This window comes from Macrosteles quadrilineatus, unplaced genomic scaffold (assembly GCF_028750875.1).
Source record: "Macrosteles quadrilineatus isolate MER2022 unplaced genomic scaffold, UCM_ALF_1.0 Scaffold_7__1_contigs__length_78375512, whole genome shotgun sequence".
Taxonomy (NCBI): Eukaryota; Metazoa; Arthropoda; class Insecta; order Hemiptera; family Cicadellidae; genus Macrosteles; species Macrosteles quadrilineatus.
In genome coordinates, this window is record NW_026542600.1 from 6508618 (window position 1) to 6528470 (window position 19853).

General features: G+C 33.9%; 1 protein-coding gene across 3 annotated transcripts in view; it reads right to left on the bottom strand.

Moving 5' to 3' along the window:
• Positions 1-2025: 2025 nt before the first annotated feature.
• LOC128998544 (fatty acyl-CoA reductase wat-like) overlaps positions 2026-19853 on the bottom strand; it is a 47440-nt gene continuing 29612 nt past the window's right edge. For 2 of the 3 annotated variants that reach the window (XM_054424722.1, XM_054424721.1), the window contains exons 2-13: positions 19472-19693; positions 18545-18693; positions 16999-17089; positions 12811-12956; positions 12247-12356; positions 11156-11345; positions 9921-10025; positions 7547-7585; positions 6008-6157; positions 4820-4913; positions 3613-3776; positions 2026-2983 (exon numbers count right to left, since the gene is read on the bottom strand). In XM_054424722.1, coding sequence (XP_054280697.1) covers positions 2836-2983; positions 3613-3776; positions 4820-4913; positions 6008-6157; positions 7547-7585; positions 9921-10025; positions 11156-11345; positions 12247-12356; positions 12811-12956; positions 16999-17089; positions 18545-18693; positions 19472-19690 — 1605 coding nt within the window. In that variant the 5' untranslated portion in view covers positions 19691-19693 and the 3' untranslated portion in view covers positions 2026-2835. The remainder of the gene's footprint in view (positions 2984-3612; positions 3777-4819; positions 4914-6007; positions 6158-7546; positions 7586-9920; positions 10026-11155; positions 11346-12246; positions 12357-12810; positions 12957-16998; positions 17090-18544; positions 18694-19471; positions 19694-19853) is intronic. The other variant, XM_054424723.1, reaches the window with a different exon arrangement.

The following is a 19853-nucleotide window of genomic DNA, read 5'->3' on the forward strand; positions in this document are numbered from 1 at the left end:
TCCTCCCTATATTGTATGAAATTTGACAGTTGCCAACGGGCTGAAGGTATTTTCGTAGTCGGAGTAGTTTGTTGTCGGGTTAGCGGTAAAGAGGATTGTTACTCACACTTGTAAGTTTACAGTATTACACTTCATTCTGTCTAGAATACCCCAAACCGTTTTGTGGCTTGTATACATTTTTATGCTTACCCTATTGAGCTGTTTTTAGACATCGAATTTATCTAGCTTTGACTTGTTCTTGAATAACTAGTAGTCACTGGCTGCCAGTGTTGTTATTGTTATGTTACGTTATAAACTAAAATGAATATATTGAGTGTTTGAAGAAAATGTTATTCTAAAGAGATCTTAGTTTTAAAGATTCGTTGATTTTATGTGTGAGACTTCATTTTATATTTTGTAAAATGTTCCGATAATTATTATTTATCACAAAATATTTGTAGGTGACATGTTAACCATTTAATTTGAAAAAAAAAATTTGCAATACTTATACATTGGTTTGCGTAACTTCAGCATAGAATTGCAATATCTTAGATATTTGTGGAAATAGAGTATAATTGGTATTTTTCAAATGTCAAACTTTCTTTTTGTTGGCATACCAACATTATTAGCCAAAGCAGTGTTGTAATTTGATATTAGTGTAGTTATGTGATTTTGTTGAAATTGAAAGTGATATTATAAAAAGACATATCTACTGCAAAATTTCAACTAATAAAATGCTTGCATACTGTTATGCTTGAAATAAATGCATTGATTTTTACCACTCTGCAAATTTAATAGATTTCTTCCTATTCTAAAGTTGTGTTAAAACAAAATTGATTAGCTATGTTCTTCCTGAATATCACCAGACAAAAATGTTTTATGAAGTCTATGAAATATCACCATTGTAGTCTAGAGAGGTTAGGCTGGAGAATAGCTGTAAAGTTTTCTAAGACTAGGGAATATCCCATTAGCTGTGTTTATGCTGAGCAAAGTAGTTAGGTTACAAGGGTAAATTAATCTACTTGCTGTTCATTGGTTAAGTTTTTATTCTTGTAAGATAAAACAACAGAGCGGCGAGAATCTAAAGCCAAGTTCCCACGAGGCACGGGACGAAGTAGTGAACTACACATTCGTGGAATATGCTCCGTGGGAACGACGGGTCGTGAGTTAGCCTCTGACGTCACCAGGCGTAAGGAGAGTTCACAACTGGCCACACTTTGGATCGTAATAGTTTGATTTTCAGTTGTGAACAATACTCAACAGAGCTTGAAATTTTGCATTTCAGGCTGGCGTTTTGTTTGTTTCTTGTGGTATTTGGTGTGTTTGTTAAGAGTTTAAGTGTGCTATAAGGAGCCATCGGGAACACGTGCAATTAAATTGCAAGACAATGAAACTCTGAAGTTCCTGGAGTTGTACGCTGCTGAACGATCACCGTACGATGCAATCAACCGGTGCACCTCTGCATACCTTTCAAGTATTCACTGTCTTACCAAAAAACACCTTTTCCTCCATTTTCTAATAATGACTGTTCATCTGACTGTCTTAACTTGACGACTAAATTTTGACTAACAACTGAACTTATAACTGTACAATTCTCAACAATACACTCTGCCAGCATTGATTTTCTGTGGTAAACTACCAAAAGATAGACTATAAAGCGTGGGTCGTGTGAACAGTCCTCACTTTACGACAGGTGGTAACCCCATCCTCACTACAGGAGTGGCTCAGGAAAGCATGATGACAAGCTGAAATGCATTATTTTGAATTCTTTTCCCGTGGAAACACAGATTAAGAGGGATTTTAAACATGAAAAGCAATCGAAAATCTAAAAAATATGCTTAAAACGTCATGAAACTCGAAGTAAGACCTCCCGCTGTCAACTTTTGGTTGTCAACTTTGGTGTAAACACGGCTTAAGAGAGACAAAGTCGTAAAAATCCTCTAGAAGTAATAAACATTAAGCAAGCTTTGATAAAGAGTTTTCTGATAAAAACTTTTATAAATGGTTATCAACTAATAAAACAGCTTTTCTTAATAAATAATACACTTTAATAAAGTTAAATAACTTACAAACATCACAATTGTGCGACTTATATATACATATTAAAACAATGATTAAACAAAATAAATATTTGCTTTTAAAGCAATTTTGATCGTATCAAAAACTGGAATAAACAAGTATAAATGGTTATGCTTTGTATTTGATTCAATATAGCTTATACAGATTTCTAGACAAATTTTAATCAGGAAGGTACTAAGTTCTAGTGGAAACTTCAGCAATCTTTTGGATTGTTTGCTTCAGCTACGCCATTCACTAGCATTTGAGTTACTTTAAGTAAAAAAATAAAACAGATCATAAACATAAAATAACGCTTTGATTTGACATATGGCTTATAATGATAACAATGTTTTTACCAAGAGAGTGTAGCATATAAGAATAAACTGTTATATCACAGAGTCAAGTATATGAAACTGAATACATTAAGTTATCACATTATTAATAACGTGATGAATACAAAATTAAGTTTAAAAAGTCTTATTTTCTAAGAAGGGAGTATTGGTTACTTTTAACTGGAAATTAAAGAAAAATTAAAAATTGAAAACACGTATTAAAAAACCAGAAACAGTTGTGTGTGTTTCTATTTACACACATAAGGGTTACACATTAATGTGATGAGGTAGGAGCTTCTAATACTTTAGAATATTCTTTCCGAATAACTTAAATATTAAATATTTTTATGGTGTGAGTTTTTCAAAAGTAAATTATATTTTTCAAAAGTATAAAAATGTTCGGCTTCACACAGTTTTGATCTTGTGTGAATATACACGTTTGCACACGTCAACATCACAGTTCCCTTCATCTGAGGGGGAGGCCTGGTAGACCTGGAGCTCGTACTATCAAGGAGTAGATGAATTTGACGAGTCGAGCCCCGGCTGCATTCCACATCAGTTTGGCAAACAGGTAGAGAAGTACAGCCTTTAGAGTTTGGTGTAGCCAGAAGAATCTGTGATACAAAAAAATATATCCAACTAGAATTACAACAATTATCATGATAAGCAGCAAATATAAACTATAGTCATGGACAGGTTAACAAGGGTGGGGCCCGAGTCCTAAGCCGGGTCTCGTTCACTGGTGCCGCAGCCCCTTTATTACTGCTGCTTGACTTAAGTTCACAATAAATGGGACTAGGGAGCTTAATAGTAATGAAATTTCTTTAATATTATACTATAAATTAAAATAAAACAATGCAAAATTATGATTTCTCTGAATGTACTGAAATGCTTGTCATGATTTGATACAAAATTTCCGACAAATCTGTCGACAATTGAGCATTTTTATTTGCAACAAGTACAGATATAAAATATGTAAACGATGGTTGAATCACCTGAAATTTGTTACTACAAGCCCCCCCCCCCCTCCATGACACAAAAAATCTGCGGGTCCTTATGACCTGACAGGATAAGATTAATTTAGAAGAACTAGTAACGCTTTATGCACAAAATGGTGTATTTTACATAAATTGTCTGCATGTTCATAACTTTACATTCCTACTAGTAATGCTATTGAGGACTTTCTGGATTTTTCAGAATATAAGGATATTAGATAAGGAAGGATCACAATGCATAGTCCTACCTGTTAGTCCTTGTTTCCGCTCTGGACATCGTAGATAAGTCATCCTTCAGAAGGTACAGCCTTGTGCCTCTCATGTATATCTTGAAGTATTCGGTCCAGTCGTGACCTTGGAAAGAGAACGGAAAAGTCTCTTGGTCCTTGGCTGAGAGAGCACCCCACATATCCTGCAATAAATAAATTTTAACTTAAACCATCATGGGATCCCACAGAGGGTCTGGGAGACGCAGAAGGGGGTTTAAAAAAGACTAAGTTTTTAAAATTTACAAAGATTTTAAAATTTTATACTGCTCAATGTGTCCAAAATAAATCTGTGTACATAATCGGTGTATAATCATATACATATATTTAAATATACATATACATATGTAATATATTTAAAAGAGCCTACCGTAAAGTAGCCTAATTCATTAACAAAAGGAAAAAGAGTAAAAAAAAACAATATAGGAGCTGTTCTGTTTGAAAGACTGTTTAATTTGCCATCAGTCATCATTTTGTGAATTTGTTTGTGTGTTTCTATTTCTAGTACATAGAAACACAGTCAAAAACAAAAAGATAGACCTTACAGCACAATTGCATGAATGGATAAGTTATTAGAATACATTTCTTATATCTTGTTAACGGAGAAACAACACATTTTATTTTGACCCATTTTGTAGAGGAAAATATGTCTTATTTTTTAGTTTAACCTTGGTACCAGTTATGTATATTGTTTTGATTAGTTCATCCCCCCCACATCTGAAAGGCGGGCCCGGAAAAGTTTTTTGAATTAAAGTAGTTGAAAACAAGTTTTTACGCTATTTAGAGGTTAAAATACTGATTGGAATTTGTGTGTTTCGTATGTTTTATTTTTCTTTGTTGTCAAATCATTACAGCAGTACAAATTAAAAATATTGTAAAAAATTAAAAAATTTGAAATTTGGAGCCCTCAATCCTTTAGCGCTCTGTGCTAATAGCCCAGTAACCCCATATACAAATTGAGGCCTGCCTGCAGAGAGAATTTATTAAATATGATTATCCAACTATTATATTTTCACCGCATCTTTAGTATAAACCAAATAATATTATACTTCGGCCGCTTAGAAAGCGACCTGCGCGCTAATGCTAGCCAATGCTAGAGGAGGTCGCTTTCTAAGCGGCCGAACTATAGTATGAAATTTTACATTAAGATACAACTTTGGTATTGATCAAGCAAATTTAATTTATTTACCTGGACATTGCTGTTGGAGAAGGTCCACTGTCGCATGGCGAAGTATGAGATAAGTTCACCAAAGCGGTCCACTTTCCGTGTTATCTTCAATAAGCTGAAAGACGAACAGTTTTGTTAAAAACAGCTGACAATGCAACAATGTAAGGAATGCCAATATGTTTGTTTCATATTGAGTCTTGGTTGCTTGACTGAGGGATGCTAAAATGTCTTTAAGGTCACACCAAATAAAAAAAGGTGATTAGTGTTTCAGAGGTGAAGCTAGAACTGTTAAAGACTTACAATACTACAAATCCTACAGGATGTTATTATTCAGGTGAAACAAATAATTTAAGATTTCATGGTGGAATGGCCTCTGGATCGTCTGAATTAACTATATAGTGGTTTAAGTAACCTTGTTACTGTCAAAATGATCCGTTGTAGTTAGTAAGACTACAGCTGTTTCATGCTTCGAATGGAGCACATCATCAGGTCAGAAGAATGTCAAGTAGTCTTCATATTCCTCGCAGTGGAGTTCGTCAAAAGTTTAATAATAAATAGAGAACAACTTAACTTAAACCACTATATAATTTAAGATTCCTTAAAGTTATTGTAACTGTCAACTGACTCAGAGCGAAAGTGAGCTCCCACTTCCATCACATCAGACTTCAGTGATAGAGGAATGTGCAAGAGCGTGGACAAGGTCACGGTTGCCATGACGACTACAAAAGTATACGTCTACAAAACATCCACTACACAGATCTTTGCACCTTGGACTGAATAAACACCCTGCTAACGGAGCTAGAATTTTCAGTTGGTAATACTGGCTTCTAGCCTCCAGCGAGGTGGTTGAACCCCAACAACCGCTTCCCACTCCATGGTTATCTTATCACAGTTGCTACTTAATTTTTTTTATTACACCCTACTTTATCCCCATCTCCATTTCCCACAAAGTGAAATTACGGTCAATTCTCTTGTCCGTGAAAAACGTAGGGTTTTCACATTAGTCCATTTCTTTTTAAAAGACGCCCATGTTGCCTGATGACAATGTGATTTGTCAACCAGCTGTTCCCATTATTTTATTTGCAGTTTTAATTTTTATGTAGAAGGACAAAAACCCTGCATTTTACGATTACACTAGAGTTGTTTCCTTGGTTTTATGTTCATCGCTGACCCCAAAAAATGATCTAAAGTCCATACGATACAACTCACTTGGTACGTTTTCCAACCAATGAAGCTGCCGTATCGACCAACACTGCCGGGACAACATGGTAGAGAAAGTGTTGAACTCTGTGCATGAAGTAGTTACGATTCAAGGTGAGGTTAGGATGCCAAACTGCGTGGACTGTGGGGAGACGATACCTGTAAACATTGTAAAACTGAGGTTAGTATGAGGGTTGAATGAGCAGACTAATACCACAGAATGAAGAAATAACACAGAACTCTCAATGAGCCAGGTGATTTAATCCTATTTAATGTATATTTTGAATGTAAAAATGGTGTTACCATTGAAAGAATAAATAAAAAAACGTAGGAGAGCTGTGATTTTTTAAAGTATACGTGTCATTTGTATATATGATCAGCTGATACGGTGCATAGTGATGTCAATTTTCTGTCCTACTACCCCTACACCTAGTCTAGCCGGCCAGCCAGTGATAGCAGCGCTTCTAGACAGGCCTGTGGTTTGCATGTGACGTGCTATGGGCCCTAGAGATGATTGCACCCCCTCCCCCTTCCACACGAGGGAATTTTTCTCTTCCTTGCTCTCCCAACAAACCTAAAACCTCTTGCGCCCCTGGATTTTGGACCCACCACGCCCATTTACTAAAGCGGCCTGATACTAGATTCTGGTGTAGCAAAATCTACACCACTAGCAGATTCAAACGCAACACTTTTTCTGGCTTAGCACAAGTTCTGGGTTAGGTCTTTATTCTGTGCTATTACCCGCAAACATAGACCAAGGAAATGTTCTGCTTATTTTATCGAATTCAAAATAAACCAAAGAAACTCATGATTTCAAAATAAAGTGATCATTTCTGAATTTATGTTTATCGATAAAAATATATCTCACAGTACAAAAATGTACTTTGAATCAAAACAATTTCTACCTAGTTGCTCTGTTCAACTTAATATAGTGTACTATAAAATATGTAGTCTTGAAATAAAGTAGAACTCCTTTTGCTCAGTGCATAAATTTCTCGTTCCTGCAAACAAAACCAACCCATAGTGTCTACCCTTGGCCTTAAGACAATATAATGCTCACATGCCAATGAATCATACAAAACAAGATAATTTTCAGGGAAATCGAATTGCACCATGATACCCATGAGAATATCATTCTGATTATGAATCCAAGACACTAGAAGCTGCAAAGGACATCCTTCCACCTCCTGGTTTTACCAAGTTTTACTATGGAATCAGATGTGAGATATTAAAAGTCAGACGATCAACTTGAAGGCATAAGCAAACTGGTTAGCTCTGCTTCTATAGCTGAAATATTAAAGAACAATCACCAGAAAGAAAGGATTTGTGTGGATAAAGGTATAATAGACATTGTTTGGAAAATGTGTTTGACTTTGACCAATCTAGCTTCTCAGCCCACAGCTATGATTGTGAGATAGATGAAGATCCAGGAAATGGCTTCATTCCTTCATGATGAAACTGAATTGACCAATGTTCCCAATGATATGAAATTGTGCAATGGTATATGGAACTCTTCTTTCAACAATGTTCTACCACCATTTGACTTACCTGCACAACAGAATACTTTTAGGATCTTCCAATAGGAATCTGAAAATATTTGCCCAGCTTTAGAAAAATACACTATGATAATGTAGATCCTCTTTTTCTGAAGAAACTCCTAAAACTCTCTCTCTTCATTGGACAATTGATACTTTTACTCATTTTGAACACTCCTTGAAGAACATCGAATTGAGTTGAATTTCCCTAATATGCCTCTGTTTATTTAATTTATCATTTGCATTTAAATTACATTACCATTACTTACTAGCTTTTTTGGAGATTGGTGGCGTTTTAGGAATTCATTATGGTATTTGGAAATTCAGTTAAGGAATTCATCAGCTATGTTTAGGAAATTGTGAATGTTTTGAGCGAACTAATAAGAGGTGTCTTTCACTAAACGAGGTATAAAGACTGTAACATAGGGAACTTCTTGACACAAGGTGCTCTATTGAGAAACATAGATGGAACAGATTAGTGATTTTTTTTTTACTTGTTGAACCTTATCAGCTCCACTGAATCTTCCATTGCTTCAAGAGAGTACACTTGCGGTGTTTCACTGATGAATCACATGAATCGTTGCAGAGACAGAAAATAATTTTTCAATTAGCAGAAAGGAAACGTGCCCATCCGTCCGCATATAATTTGACCATTAGACAAAATTGCGAATTACTTTCCTACCAAATAGACTAACTGTCAACCTTATGATTTATTTCAAAAAATAAAGAAGTCTAGTTGAAATTAATCTCCATTTAAAACTATAACATTGATTGTTACTAATGGCTTTTGGAGATTTATCTAAAAGAGAAGAAGGAGTTCACCAATAAGTAGAAAGTTTTCCATGTCAGAAATATCCATATTTTGAGGTTTTCTAGTTAAGTGGACCGACAGCCTAGTGTTGGATCTGAACCATTCGGTGAAGGTAATATGACATAGCTAAATATTGGTCAATGGTGTGATTCAAACCCTTGTCGTCAGGACAGAAGTGTCACAGACTAATCACTCAAACCCATACCATGAATCATGTATCATGTATAATGCTGATAATCAATTCATTCAATGATGAATATATACAATTCACATTTGTACATATATACAGTTTTACATATGAGAAGTGGAAAGCGACTTGTTGGCGATGCAAATTTTCAGTACGGCCGATATAAGTAATTAAGGTAGAAAATATCGGAATTCGGTTTTTTATCGATTGTTATACCTCATTTAATATAGAACAGGACAGTATCAGATAAAATATTGAATTGAAGATATAAAAGGACGATCATTTTGTTAGCCTCTGCACGGCCTGAGAAAAGAGGTACCTCTTGTCCCTCAATGTTATTTCGCCATGACGACAAGAGGTCCCATTTCTAATATTCACTTTATAAACAGACTTTAGTCCAAAAAATGAATTCTCCTGCATTCTAGTGGAAATTTAGAGAACTACAACAAAGTTCAGTTTACGGAGAACAAAATATCGCACAAACTTTGTGGTCCCGACAAGGGGTACCTTTTCTTATCTTATGGAGAAATAACATAGGGCCGACAAGAGGTACCTTTTCTGAAATGTGATTTTAACAACATGCTTCGATAAAACAAATAATTAAATAAAAACTACCGTGAGTTAAGACAATAATTTGTATTGCCTCCAAAGATGACATTATAAGCTTTCGTTTGATACCAAAATTGTTTCTAAAATATGAAAAAAACTGTTTTTATGCGTATTTGAAACTTTCAAAACAGTTTTTATCAAAATAACCCTTTTCCATAACAAAATGTTAAAGTCCTATAACTTTAACAAAAAAATCATAGATGCATGGGACTTGCACCAAGTGATCCTGAATTTAATGGAATTCAAATATATATGTATAATTCCAAATCCAAAATTCTCGACAAGAGGTCCCTATTCGCTTTCCACATCACATATATACATTTGTAGTTATAATGCATTCACCTGAAAAAGATATTAAAACAATATGCACAATATATGAGCATGGCCATGATATTATTTTATGTATTTAAAAACGATGGTTATATAACAATCATTCTAAATTATCCTAGATAAAGCAGTATCAGTTTTCATTGTCTTCGCAAACAAACTCACAAGTGGTACACCTGTTTTAGAAAATTTATAATCTTGTAATTCTCTCAAAGTTAATTTAAGCAATTTTATATTTTACCTTAGTAATTCTTCACGAGCTTGAAATATTGGTTTGCTAAGGGAAGATTTAAAAAATTAATGTATAATGTCATATGCTAACAATTATTTAATAGAACCAGTTTTTTAGTGGTTAGAAATTTAAAACATTTGTATCAAATATATAAATAATTTGAATATATATATATATATTTATATAGTGACGTTTCAAATAAATTATTTCACAACAAATACCTCATTCCCAAGGTGAAGACATCTGACCACTTAATAGGGTTTTCTGGTGAAGAAACGAAGTTGAAAATCTGCGGGGCTTCTTCTGCAGACTCTATCGTGTTGCTTCTAGAAAATAACAACAATCAGTTAATTCATCAGCTAAACCATTAAAATTCGCCTCATCTTACTACGAATGTAAAGTGGATCAAAACAAAGTATGCATGAAGATCTTTCTTGACATAATTGTTAATTTTAAAACACTGTGCTTCTGTGTTAATACAGACTAAAAAGTATCAAATCAATGTACAAGGTTTTGTAAACAGCAATTTGAACACAAACTAAATCAAATGATATTAATAATATAAATTAAATCAAAGATTTATTCAAGAACTACAAAATACTAAATGCATAGGCTAATTTTTTGCACGTGTTCTGGTAAAGGTTAATGTTCTGGTAAAAGTTATTCTGGTAAAGGGTTCTTATCTTCAGGAAAGACAGGTTTTGTAATAACTGTTCATTATGACTCTTATCACACTGCACTAATAGGTTAACACTTGAACATAAAGATTCAAAATTATAGAAACCGTAAAATATTTTAACTTCCAGGTTAGATAGTAAGAACTAATCCTACATTTATACACAGTAACATTGTCTGGTTCAGTGAATATTATGTTTATGATAAAGGCATAACTAGTCGCACATGGCTCCTGGTTTAGTTGAATGTTACCATTAAATTTTGCGTGAAGTACACATCCCTTCACTATTGACCAGACGTAAACAAAATTAATTTTATATTAAAATATTAAAGTTTAGCACTCTAAAATTCTATTTTCTTTCTTAGTTTTTGTTACTAATAGTTAATGTGACCTAAAATAGCTTATGTCGTGCGATAAGGTTCCCTTTCAGCTTAACTTGGTTCGAAAGTTGGCGTATCTGAAAGTTATCAGTAGTAGCAGTTCTAGGACCTTTGTCAAGGGAGAGGGCTAACAGGGAATGTTCCACATCCCACAAGGTAAGTGGGGTTCAGTCCTCCCTTGGGAAATTTTGGTGTTTTTAAAAGCGTTTGGTGACTTTCTAAAGCCATTTTCAACGTCTAGGTATAAAAGTTGCCGTATCTATCAAGTTTCAGTAGTTTGCATCAGCTCCATATTAGTGCCTCAGTTCAACCTTCAGTTTTCATCTCAAACTGGTCTCAACTTTAACAACGGGGATGGTAAGTCTAGTTCTGTTCACAGTCAAGGTGTTACTCATCGTACCTGAGATGTGTTTTCCACGCAGTAGCTATCAGTCCATTGACGACCATGTCTGCGGGCACCATGTCCGCTACTTTGTCAGGATCTGCGTGGAGAGTACGCATGATTCCTGTTACCGTCGCCACTACCACCCCTGTAGGTCCGTACAGGTTGTCAATCCAGCCTGGGAACGGCTCGTTCTTGGTGGCGACAACTGTCAATAAAATTTTCAATTTTAGTACAAAATTGCAAGAATTTATCGATGAAGTAACAGCTGTTTGTGAAATAATTTGAAAAGTTAGGTTTGTTTGTTTTTGATAAGATCATGCTTACCTGTACAGTGGGTGTGTCTACTCATTGGGAAACACATTTATATACACACAAAATTGAAATATTTTTCTATTGAAAAGATTCACCGACTTTACAGTTAAAAATGCTCTTCCCCTCTAAAAAATCAAGAATACCTTCTAAAAATGTTTGCTGAATTGAAGACTCGAAATGAGATGGAATGCTGTCAAACTTATCTCTCCCTCTTTAGAAAATATTTTTCTAAATTTCACTACTTGTGGAACAAACCATAAGCTAATACTTTTGCTGTGACAGGTATCCATGGGGGAAGTCAATGATAGTGATAACAGAGGATGAACAAGAAAGGTCATATACATCACAGGAAGTTACATTTACAATTCCTTCATTTATAGACATCAAGAACAAGGTTAATGTATGAGTTGATGGAGAATCATTCATTTAAAATGCCTTAACTTTTGTTTCTATTCTCAATTATTTACAGATAAAAAATATTTTAATATTCATCCATCACGGAGTAAAACCTACAACTCATCAGCATCGCAAGTGAAATTACTTTTTAACTGTGGTTGCAGATTTTTAAAATTAATTATACACATTAATCTTCAAAGTCTTTCAGACATGCTTTACAGATTGACATTTTCATATTTGAAATTAGAGTGTTATCATTCACCAGAAATTTTCAAGAAGTATTGCATAAAATAACACATTTTAAAATATAACAAAAATTAATAGAAATTGTAATTAAAAAAATAGAAATGCTTTAAAAGCGATCCTAGGTAGGATCTATAAACTGTATTAGCTCCTACCTATACTTGGACGGAAGATAGAAACGGGCAATCCTTTACTATTAGTCCTTACAACCTCTTCAGCTACTGCCTTCGTATAGACGTATGTGTTTGGAGATTCTTTCAGGAGTCTGCAAACAAACAAATCATGTTGCTTCAAAAACTGTACAATAAATATAAAAGAAGAAATTTAGTCTTAATTTTAGTCTTAACTCGCTCCCCCTTCTCCCTTAGCTACACTACTTCTTCTTAACCTCATTTACTCGTCTCTACCTCTTCCTCTTCTTTTTTTCTTCTTTAAAAAAAAAAAAAGAGGTTGGCGACCTCTTTTAACCTTGCATTTGCCCGTCCACATAGACTACAGATCTGTGCATGGAACGTATCCAGCAAAGCAAGGGGTGAGCCGGTACAGTGCGAAGGTGAACTGTACTGATAAATTTTAATGGGAGTGACCAGGATCCCAACGAGCCTTGAGCCTGAAGTCCGTGACGCTACCAACTGAGACACCGACTCACCATCTACCCTTCTTTCCTTTTACTTCTCTACTTCCAAACCCCCCCCCCCCCACCCCTTTCTACTACTCACAGAGGAGTGAGCTGATCCAGGTAAGGCTTGTCCACACACTCTGCCAGCCTCATCAGCTTCTCAGGGTTGTACGCTGAAGGATAGAACTTCTCCTCGATCTGTTGTAGATGACATTGTGAGTACGCTGTGGAAACGTGCACCATCGACTGTAACATAACACTGTACCGTCAAAAGAATTCAAAGACCACAATTTGTTGGAGTTGATTAGTATATTTTGTAATATTCATTAATATATAAGTTTGATTTGTTTATATTGTGTTTATTGTAAGGAAAGCCTATTGGCTGGTAAGGTTTTTTTGAAAAAAAAATAGAGTTCAGCTAGATTGCTTGAGAAAATTAAAGTCAAGGGGCTATTGATACACAATAAAAGAACACAAAATGTAACCAATGATATTCCATGTTGATATAGGACTGTAGGATGAAGGAAGACATTTTTTCTTCAACCTACTCTCTTAAAGAATCCCTACATCAGGACGAAACGTCATTTTATGATTTGTGTTCTTTTATTGTGTATCTATAGCATCTGGAATCTAATTTTCTCAGGCAATCTAGCTGAACTCTAAATTCCTTTTCAGAATAAAATGTTTATACTTAAATTTTGTGTCTAATATTTTCCCACAAATGTAGATGTTACATTTATAAGAGTCTAAAGTAAATATACAAATTTACTTTTATTTATTTTTACTAAGGATATAGAATAACATTTTTGTTTTCCATCCCAGTTTAAAAAACTTGAATTACATTAGATTTGCCTTTGTTGTTGTTGCCTATGTTCTTGTAGGTAAGATGTTTGTGTGATATGCATTTCGCCACCATGTGGGTTATCTTCAGGAGTCTTCTTGTTTCATCTTTTTATCACTAACACCCTACAGAACCTTAAAAGAAGCGAAACCACCATATTAAAAGAGGTGACGCTACGAAGATTGCCCCCATTGGTAGTTCACAAAGACTTATGTAGGAAGCGCTAGCGTCGCCAGCCAAGTCTTCGTCAACTGTCGCTGGTGGCAATCTTCGTAGCGTCGCCTCTTTTAATATGGTGGTTTCGCTTCTTATAAGGTTCTGTATTCATTGATAACACTAAGGAGACCCCTGAAGATGCCTCACAAGGTGGCGAAATGCATATCAAACAAACATCTTACCTACAACAACTCAGGCAACAACAACAAAAGAAAATTGTATATATAACAACAAGACTTAATATAGAATTTATGAATTCTTAACTTTTTTTGTCATCTCCTCGTAAGGATAATTTAAGGGAGGTAGATATAAGTATCTACTCCTTCAATGGGTCTTCTAACATTCTGAATTAACTCTGACTCATAACCAGCAATAAGTTCTTGTGTCATGAGAGTGGGAAGTTAATGTCTATAGGCTAGACAGACACTCTACAACACACTACACAAGTTTCAGCTCAGTACAACCTTTCACTTCAATACCATTCAATCTGTGGTAGGAAATTAATACTTTAAACCGTAAAAAACCACAATAATAACCCTGTCTTACTTGCAAACGATTATACTGTACTCAATAGAAATAACAATTGAGATGGTTAAATTGGTTTCATTTATTTATTGGTGGAAGACACTTTTTACAAATTGTGTTAGCCAAATATTATACAGTTAAAATGATAACAAGCTAGAATAATACATTTAGAACAACAATCAAAAATAACAATAATAATTATGTTGAAAACTATGTATAAATTAGCTTGTTAACATCTAGAATATGAAATGTGTAGCAAAAATATTAGGTTGATAACAGTATAAATTAAGTTGACACCATGCATAACACGGAAGAGAAAAGGAAAATTATAACTTTTAATATATTCTGGCATATGTGGTGAATATTCTTGATTGCAGGGAACCGAGAAGAATTTGAGTCTTCATTGAGCTTCACTATTGCGAGAGGCTGCGTTTAATTAAGGCAATTGTTGAGGAAAAATTGTCGATATTACGGGGAAGAAGCGAGTATGTTGGTTTAATGAGTGTGTCAAAAAATGAGCAAATCACTAATACCTAGTTAGTAATTTGGTAGTTTAAATATGTAACAGTTCTAGACATAGAACACATATCATTGCAACAAGCTAAACCCCACTAGTGAAAGAGTAAAAAAATTATGGATCGGAAAACTCCATGCAGGATTCTGATTAAGGACTAAAGCTGTGTTTACACTAAAGTTGACAACCAAAATTTTACAACTAAAAGTTTACAACCAAAATTTTACAACTAAAAGTTTACATCCTACTAAATGTTGCTCTGAACAAATTTGAGAAACTAGTGGAAGATTTTTTTAGGAAAACCAAAAGTTGCTCCTCACTAATTTAGGAGCAACTAGAGGTAAACTTGTTGCCAAAGAATTGATTACCACCCGACATCACACTCGGGGTGCGTGGAGGGGCCAGGGGGAACAGTTCTCCACTAGTTTTCCACAAGTTGCTTGTGCAAAGCGCGTAGCAACTAGTCTTCCACTTTTTGTTTTAAACTTTCTTTGATCTTTACCGACTATCCGCGGGAAACCAAAATTAGAAAACTTGTCTCCCTACTAGTGGACGACAGAAAAAGTCTCTGTATTTTGTAGAAAAAGCAACTAGTGGAAGACTTTGGTGTGAACGCGGCATTAGAGATTAGTTTTCACTTTTATTTTCCCTTTGCAGCCTACCCACAATGAGATTCCACTTTAATGGGAATAGTATTCGAGAAATTAAGCTTCTCTCTCCTAAAAAAAAACCTTTAGGGCAATTTATAAATTTCCTGTCACGTTCAAAAGGTTTGATTCCATTTAAAGAGGCAAAATGAGTGTTGTAGTAATATCATCAATAAAAAAAAATGAATCTATCACAGGACATTTTTAAATTCTGGTTAAAGCAATGAAAATTTTACTAAAAGTACATAAACAACTTAAAATGTTGCTTGATATAAGATCTAATACCGTACAGTAGAAAATTAATAAAATGTTAGAGTGAAATTGTAGCAAACACAACCAATATTAACAAAACCATTCATATTTGTTTAGTTGGTACCAGTTCAAATGTGTTGATAGTTCAATCAATTAACAACAATCATTAACAAATATGGAGTTTTGAATGCCTACAAAGTTATGATTTTGAGCCTAAATCTTTTTCTAATTCTCAAAAGGCACTTTAAGGGAGTAGGAGCTTTAATTTTGTATCAAATATATACAGGTTATTCTAATTAAAAGACCAAAAAGAAGTCTACGAAAATAAATACAAACCAGGTTACCAGTATAAACATAGAAATATTCTAATCCTTTGAGAAAAATAAAACCCCTTTTATGAGTGAAGATTTTAACTTCGGTAAAATTTCAAGCAAGACACAAAACAAATTAAAAATCATTAAAATAAATGTAACTATAGCCTGTGCTATACGGGTATCGGTAGCACATATGGTGAGTCCAGCTATAAAAAACTAATAACAGTGGTAGAAACTTAACAAAAATAGTGCAATCTCGTAAAAGCAGTGATAACTTGTTAAACTAGATGGAAAGCCATGTTAACCCTGATCACAAAACTGGTTTAATTTGCACAATACACTTAGGTGTTAAAACTCATGTTCCTTCAACAAGATAATGTTCCATCACCTAGTGCATCAATTATACAAGAATATCCAGCATCTTTTGAGATGAAATACCTCAAGAAGGAACACAGGGAAATGGCCTTGGCCTAGCCTCTGACCACTGGACTTTCTACTGGCCTTGCTTTCTTACAACAAGTAGGTCAGTTCATTGAACCCTCTGACCTTCAACTGTACCATTCATAAACAAACTCACAAACTCTTTGTTTTGTCTAGTAAGAACTTTCAGGAATTGTTGAGGTCATGGATCTGATCTTGGATGAAGAAAGTTGAAAGTGAAATGAAATGAAAGTAGTAAAGATATGGGTTCTAATAGTCTTTCAAAGCTTGTAAATAACAAAGTAAATATCCAGTTTTGCATGATCTCTTATCGTACTTTGCTATTCAGTGTTTAGTTCTTTCACAGTGCAAAAAAGTGAATTTTTTAGCCAACAGAGAATAAACATTGGTTTTAGGTTTTTAAACCAATTATAGGTGTAATAGTGAGAAAAGTGACATAAATAAACTATTTTAAGTACCATTACATTATCTCATACATTTTATAACTCAAAACTATTTAACAATTTTTTTAAGAATTGGTGATTAAAAAATTGTTTACCTTCAAGTTTGGCATTTCGCGAGCTAGATCAAGAATCGCTTTCGTTCCTCTAACGTTGATCGAAATAGCTGAAGAGAGTTCCTCGTCGAATCTGAAAAAATAAATGCATCAGTTATTATGGAACGATTTTTGAACCAATTGGATAATTCTATAATACTTCTTACACTCCTAGGTGAATTAACGCAACGATTGCTACTACAATGAATTGAACATCACAGAATATTTTAAATTTACGTTTGTGATTATGGCTATTAGTCCACAGATATTATATTTTTTTTATATATAAATTTATTGAACAGCTGAACTGCTGAATCATTACTGTTTCAGCATGATAAAAAGTGATGACTTATTCCATGGTTTTAAATGAGATAACATACATTTTACATGGGTATTACAATCAACATAATAATATTTGTTTACATATATCTCGTACATTTGAAATTTTTATGAATATCCATCCTTAATATTATTTTAAGACAGTTCAGTCAAAATCAGTGCTTAGAAATGTATTAATGACTACTATAATCTTTATCTGATATGGCTATTCATCAATATTAGGCTATTCATAAAAGTCAATTAATTCCAACTTAATTATGAAACTGATAAGACCTAATGGTTTAAAGTAAATTATAATACTTTCAGTAGAGATGTACTGTATTTATTTTGTCAGAAAAATATTATTAAGTTAATTTTTACTTGATCAATTTAGTTTAATTGCCAACATTATAATTTAATAAATGATGTTACCGGTACTAAAAATAATAGATTTTCCATTATGTCCATCTAAAATTTGACTTTACAATTTTACAAACAACCAAAAGCAAAAATTAGATTGCATTTATTTGTTTATCACAGCCCTCTTGTAAAATATTTATTCATTCTAAAACAATGATTGATTCAATTTGCGTAGAGAGCTACAGAATACCTGTGGTCCGATTTTGATGAAATTTGGTATACTTATGGTATATCCAGGGGTTATTTTTTCATCTTTAAGAAATGTTTATTTTTTATGGAGATTTTTTTCATAAAAACCCATATAATAACGGAATAATCTAAATATGTTTATTAAAATGTAGTACGTTGTAGTCTTTTTAACTTTAAATTAAACTATACAACCCTCATTGCTGTAAAAAATTATGATTTGAAAGTTATTGCAACTTGTAAATTTTTCTCATAAAATATAGTTACAGAACGCACACTGCTTGCCCAAGATAAGGGTTTTGACAAACTAATGGGAGAAAGTATGAGTCAGATTGATGATGAAATTTATTTTCTTTAATTAAGAAATTGGAGGCAATTTGAATTTTAATATTCTATTTTTTGTAGTATATTATTATTTTCGTATTTTTTTACCTAGGTCTTGAGCATGTGCATGATTGTATCCAGCGAACCAAGGAGCCGTTACAGTAGGTACAAGAATGAAATGTACAAATTATCCACCCTTTGAATGCAAAAACAGCAATAGCAAAACTTTATCTTATATATATATATATATATATATATATATATATATATATATATATATAATTTTGATTTATATTTTTACCTGACTGTAGCCGCAACGTGGAAGACTACAGTGACATTGGATATGAGTGTTTGTCTGTCAATTTCTGAGAGCCCTAGTCCAGGAAGGGTACAGTCCCCGGACACAGCAACTACCTTCAGCTTGTTCTTGGGTGAGACTCCCTTCAGGATCTGGAAAGGTAATATTTTAGATAAAGAAACATAAAGATTCTAAAGTAAACATTTGCAAGAGTCATTAATATTTGTAAGAAAAGCGTTTTAATTATGTATAAGGGTAGAAAAGTAGGCATATAGTAAGTGAAGGTAATTTTAGAGATACTAACTAAAATGTAGAATGTTAAAGTACTCACTAAAAAGATTTACTCTACTATATGAAAGGGTTTAAAATAGTAATAAAATATAATTGTTAATAGAAAATGAGGTTTTTTGCAAAATAATAGAAATTTGATAGAGTGTCAAATAACAACAAAACAGCTGATGGTAATGCAAACCTAGTTAACTTTTACAGGCACTGTTGTTTCTAAAAATGATGTAATGTATCCATTGACTTTAGTATACTGAAGTACACCATACCCTCTCTACCAGCTCCAATTTTATCCTATGTTTATTCTAATAGAACAATAAAATGGTCCACTCACAAAGTGTACTGCTTTCAAAATTTAATTTTTTAAGTTTTTGGTACAATGATATTTGATCATTAATTGAGATCAGCGAATTTATCAGCGAAGGCACAATTTAACTTTCCTAGACCTTTTATATGGGAGTGGGACATTTACTATCAATATTCAATGATATTACCAACTCAATTGCACATAATTTTGTACCACTCTGTATAAACTGGTAATTCTGTAAACAAAAACTAAATAATAAATCAGCAAATAAAAAAATTTGGTATATTATACAAGTTTTGGGCACCTTTGAAAGTGTCTAGGAAAATAGCTCAACTCACCGCATCCTCCATCATGGCGTCAAGTCTTTCCTGGCAGTCTGCATCCTTCTTGCTCCTGATGAGCAGCAGGATCTGTCCTACTTGGGGACAGGACCTCAGCAGCTTCTCCACCAGGACCTTCCCCAGGAACCCTGTACCTCCTGTGATCAGGATACGCTGGTCCCGGTAGAACTCTTGGATGGGAGACTCTTCCAGTAACACGTCCACGCTTTGAGACATTGCCTGTAACAAATTTAGACATGTAGACTTTACAGAGGTAAAGCACAGGAAGTAGTGAATCCACCGTGATGCACAGGGTAGTTGTCTGAGGGAGATTTCATCTCCTGAAAATTGTGAGAGTGGTCTTAGCCTACAGAGAAACTTTAATTACTTATTTCAAATT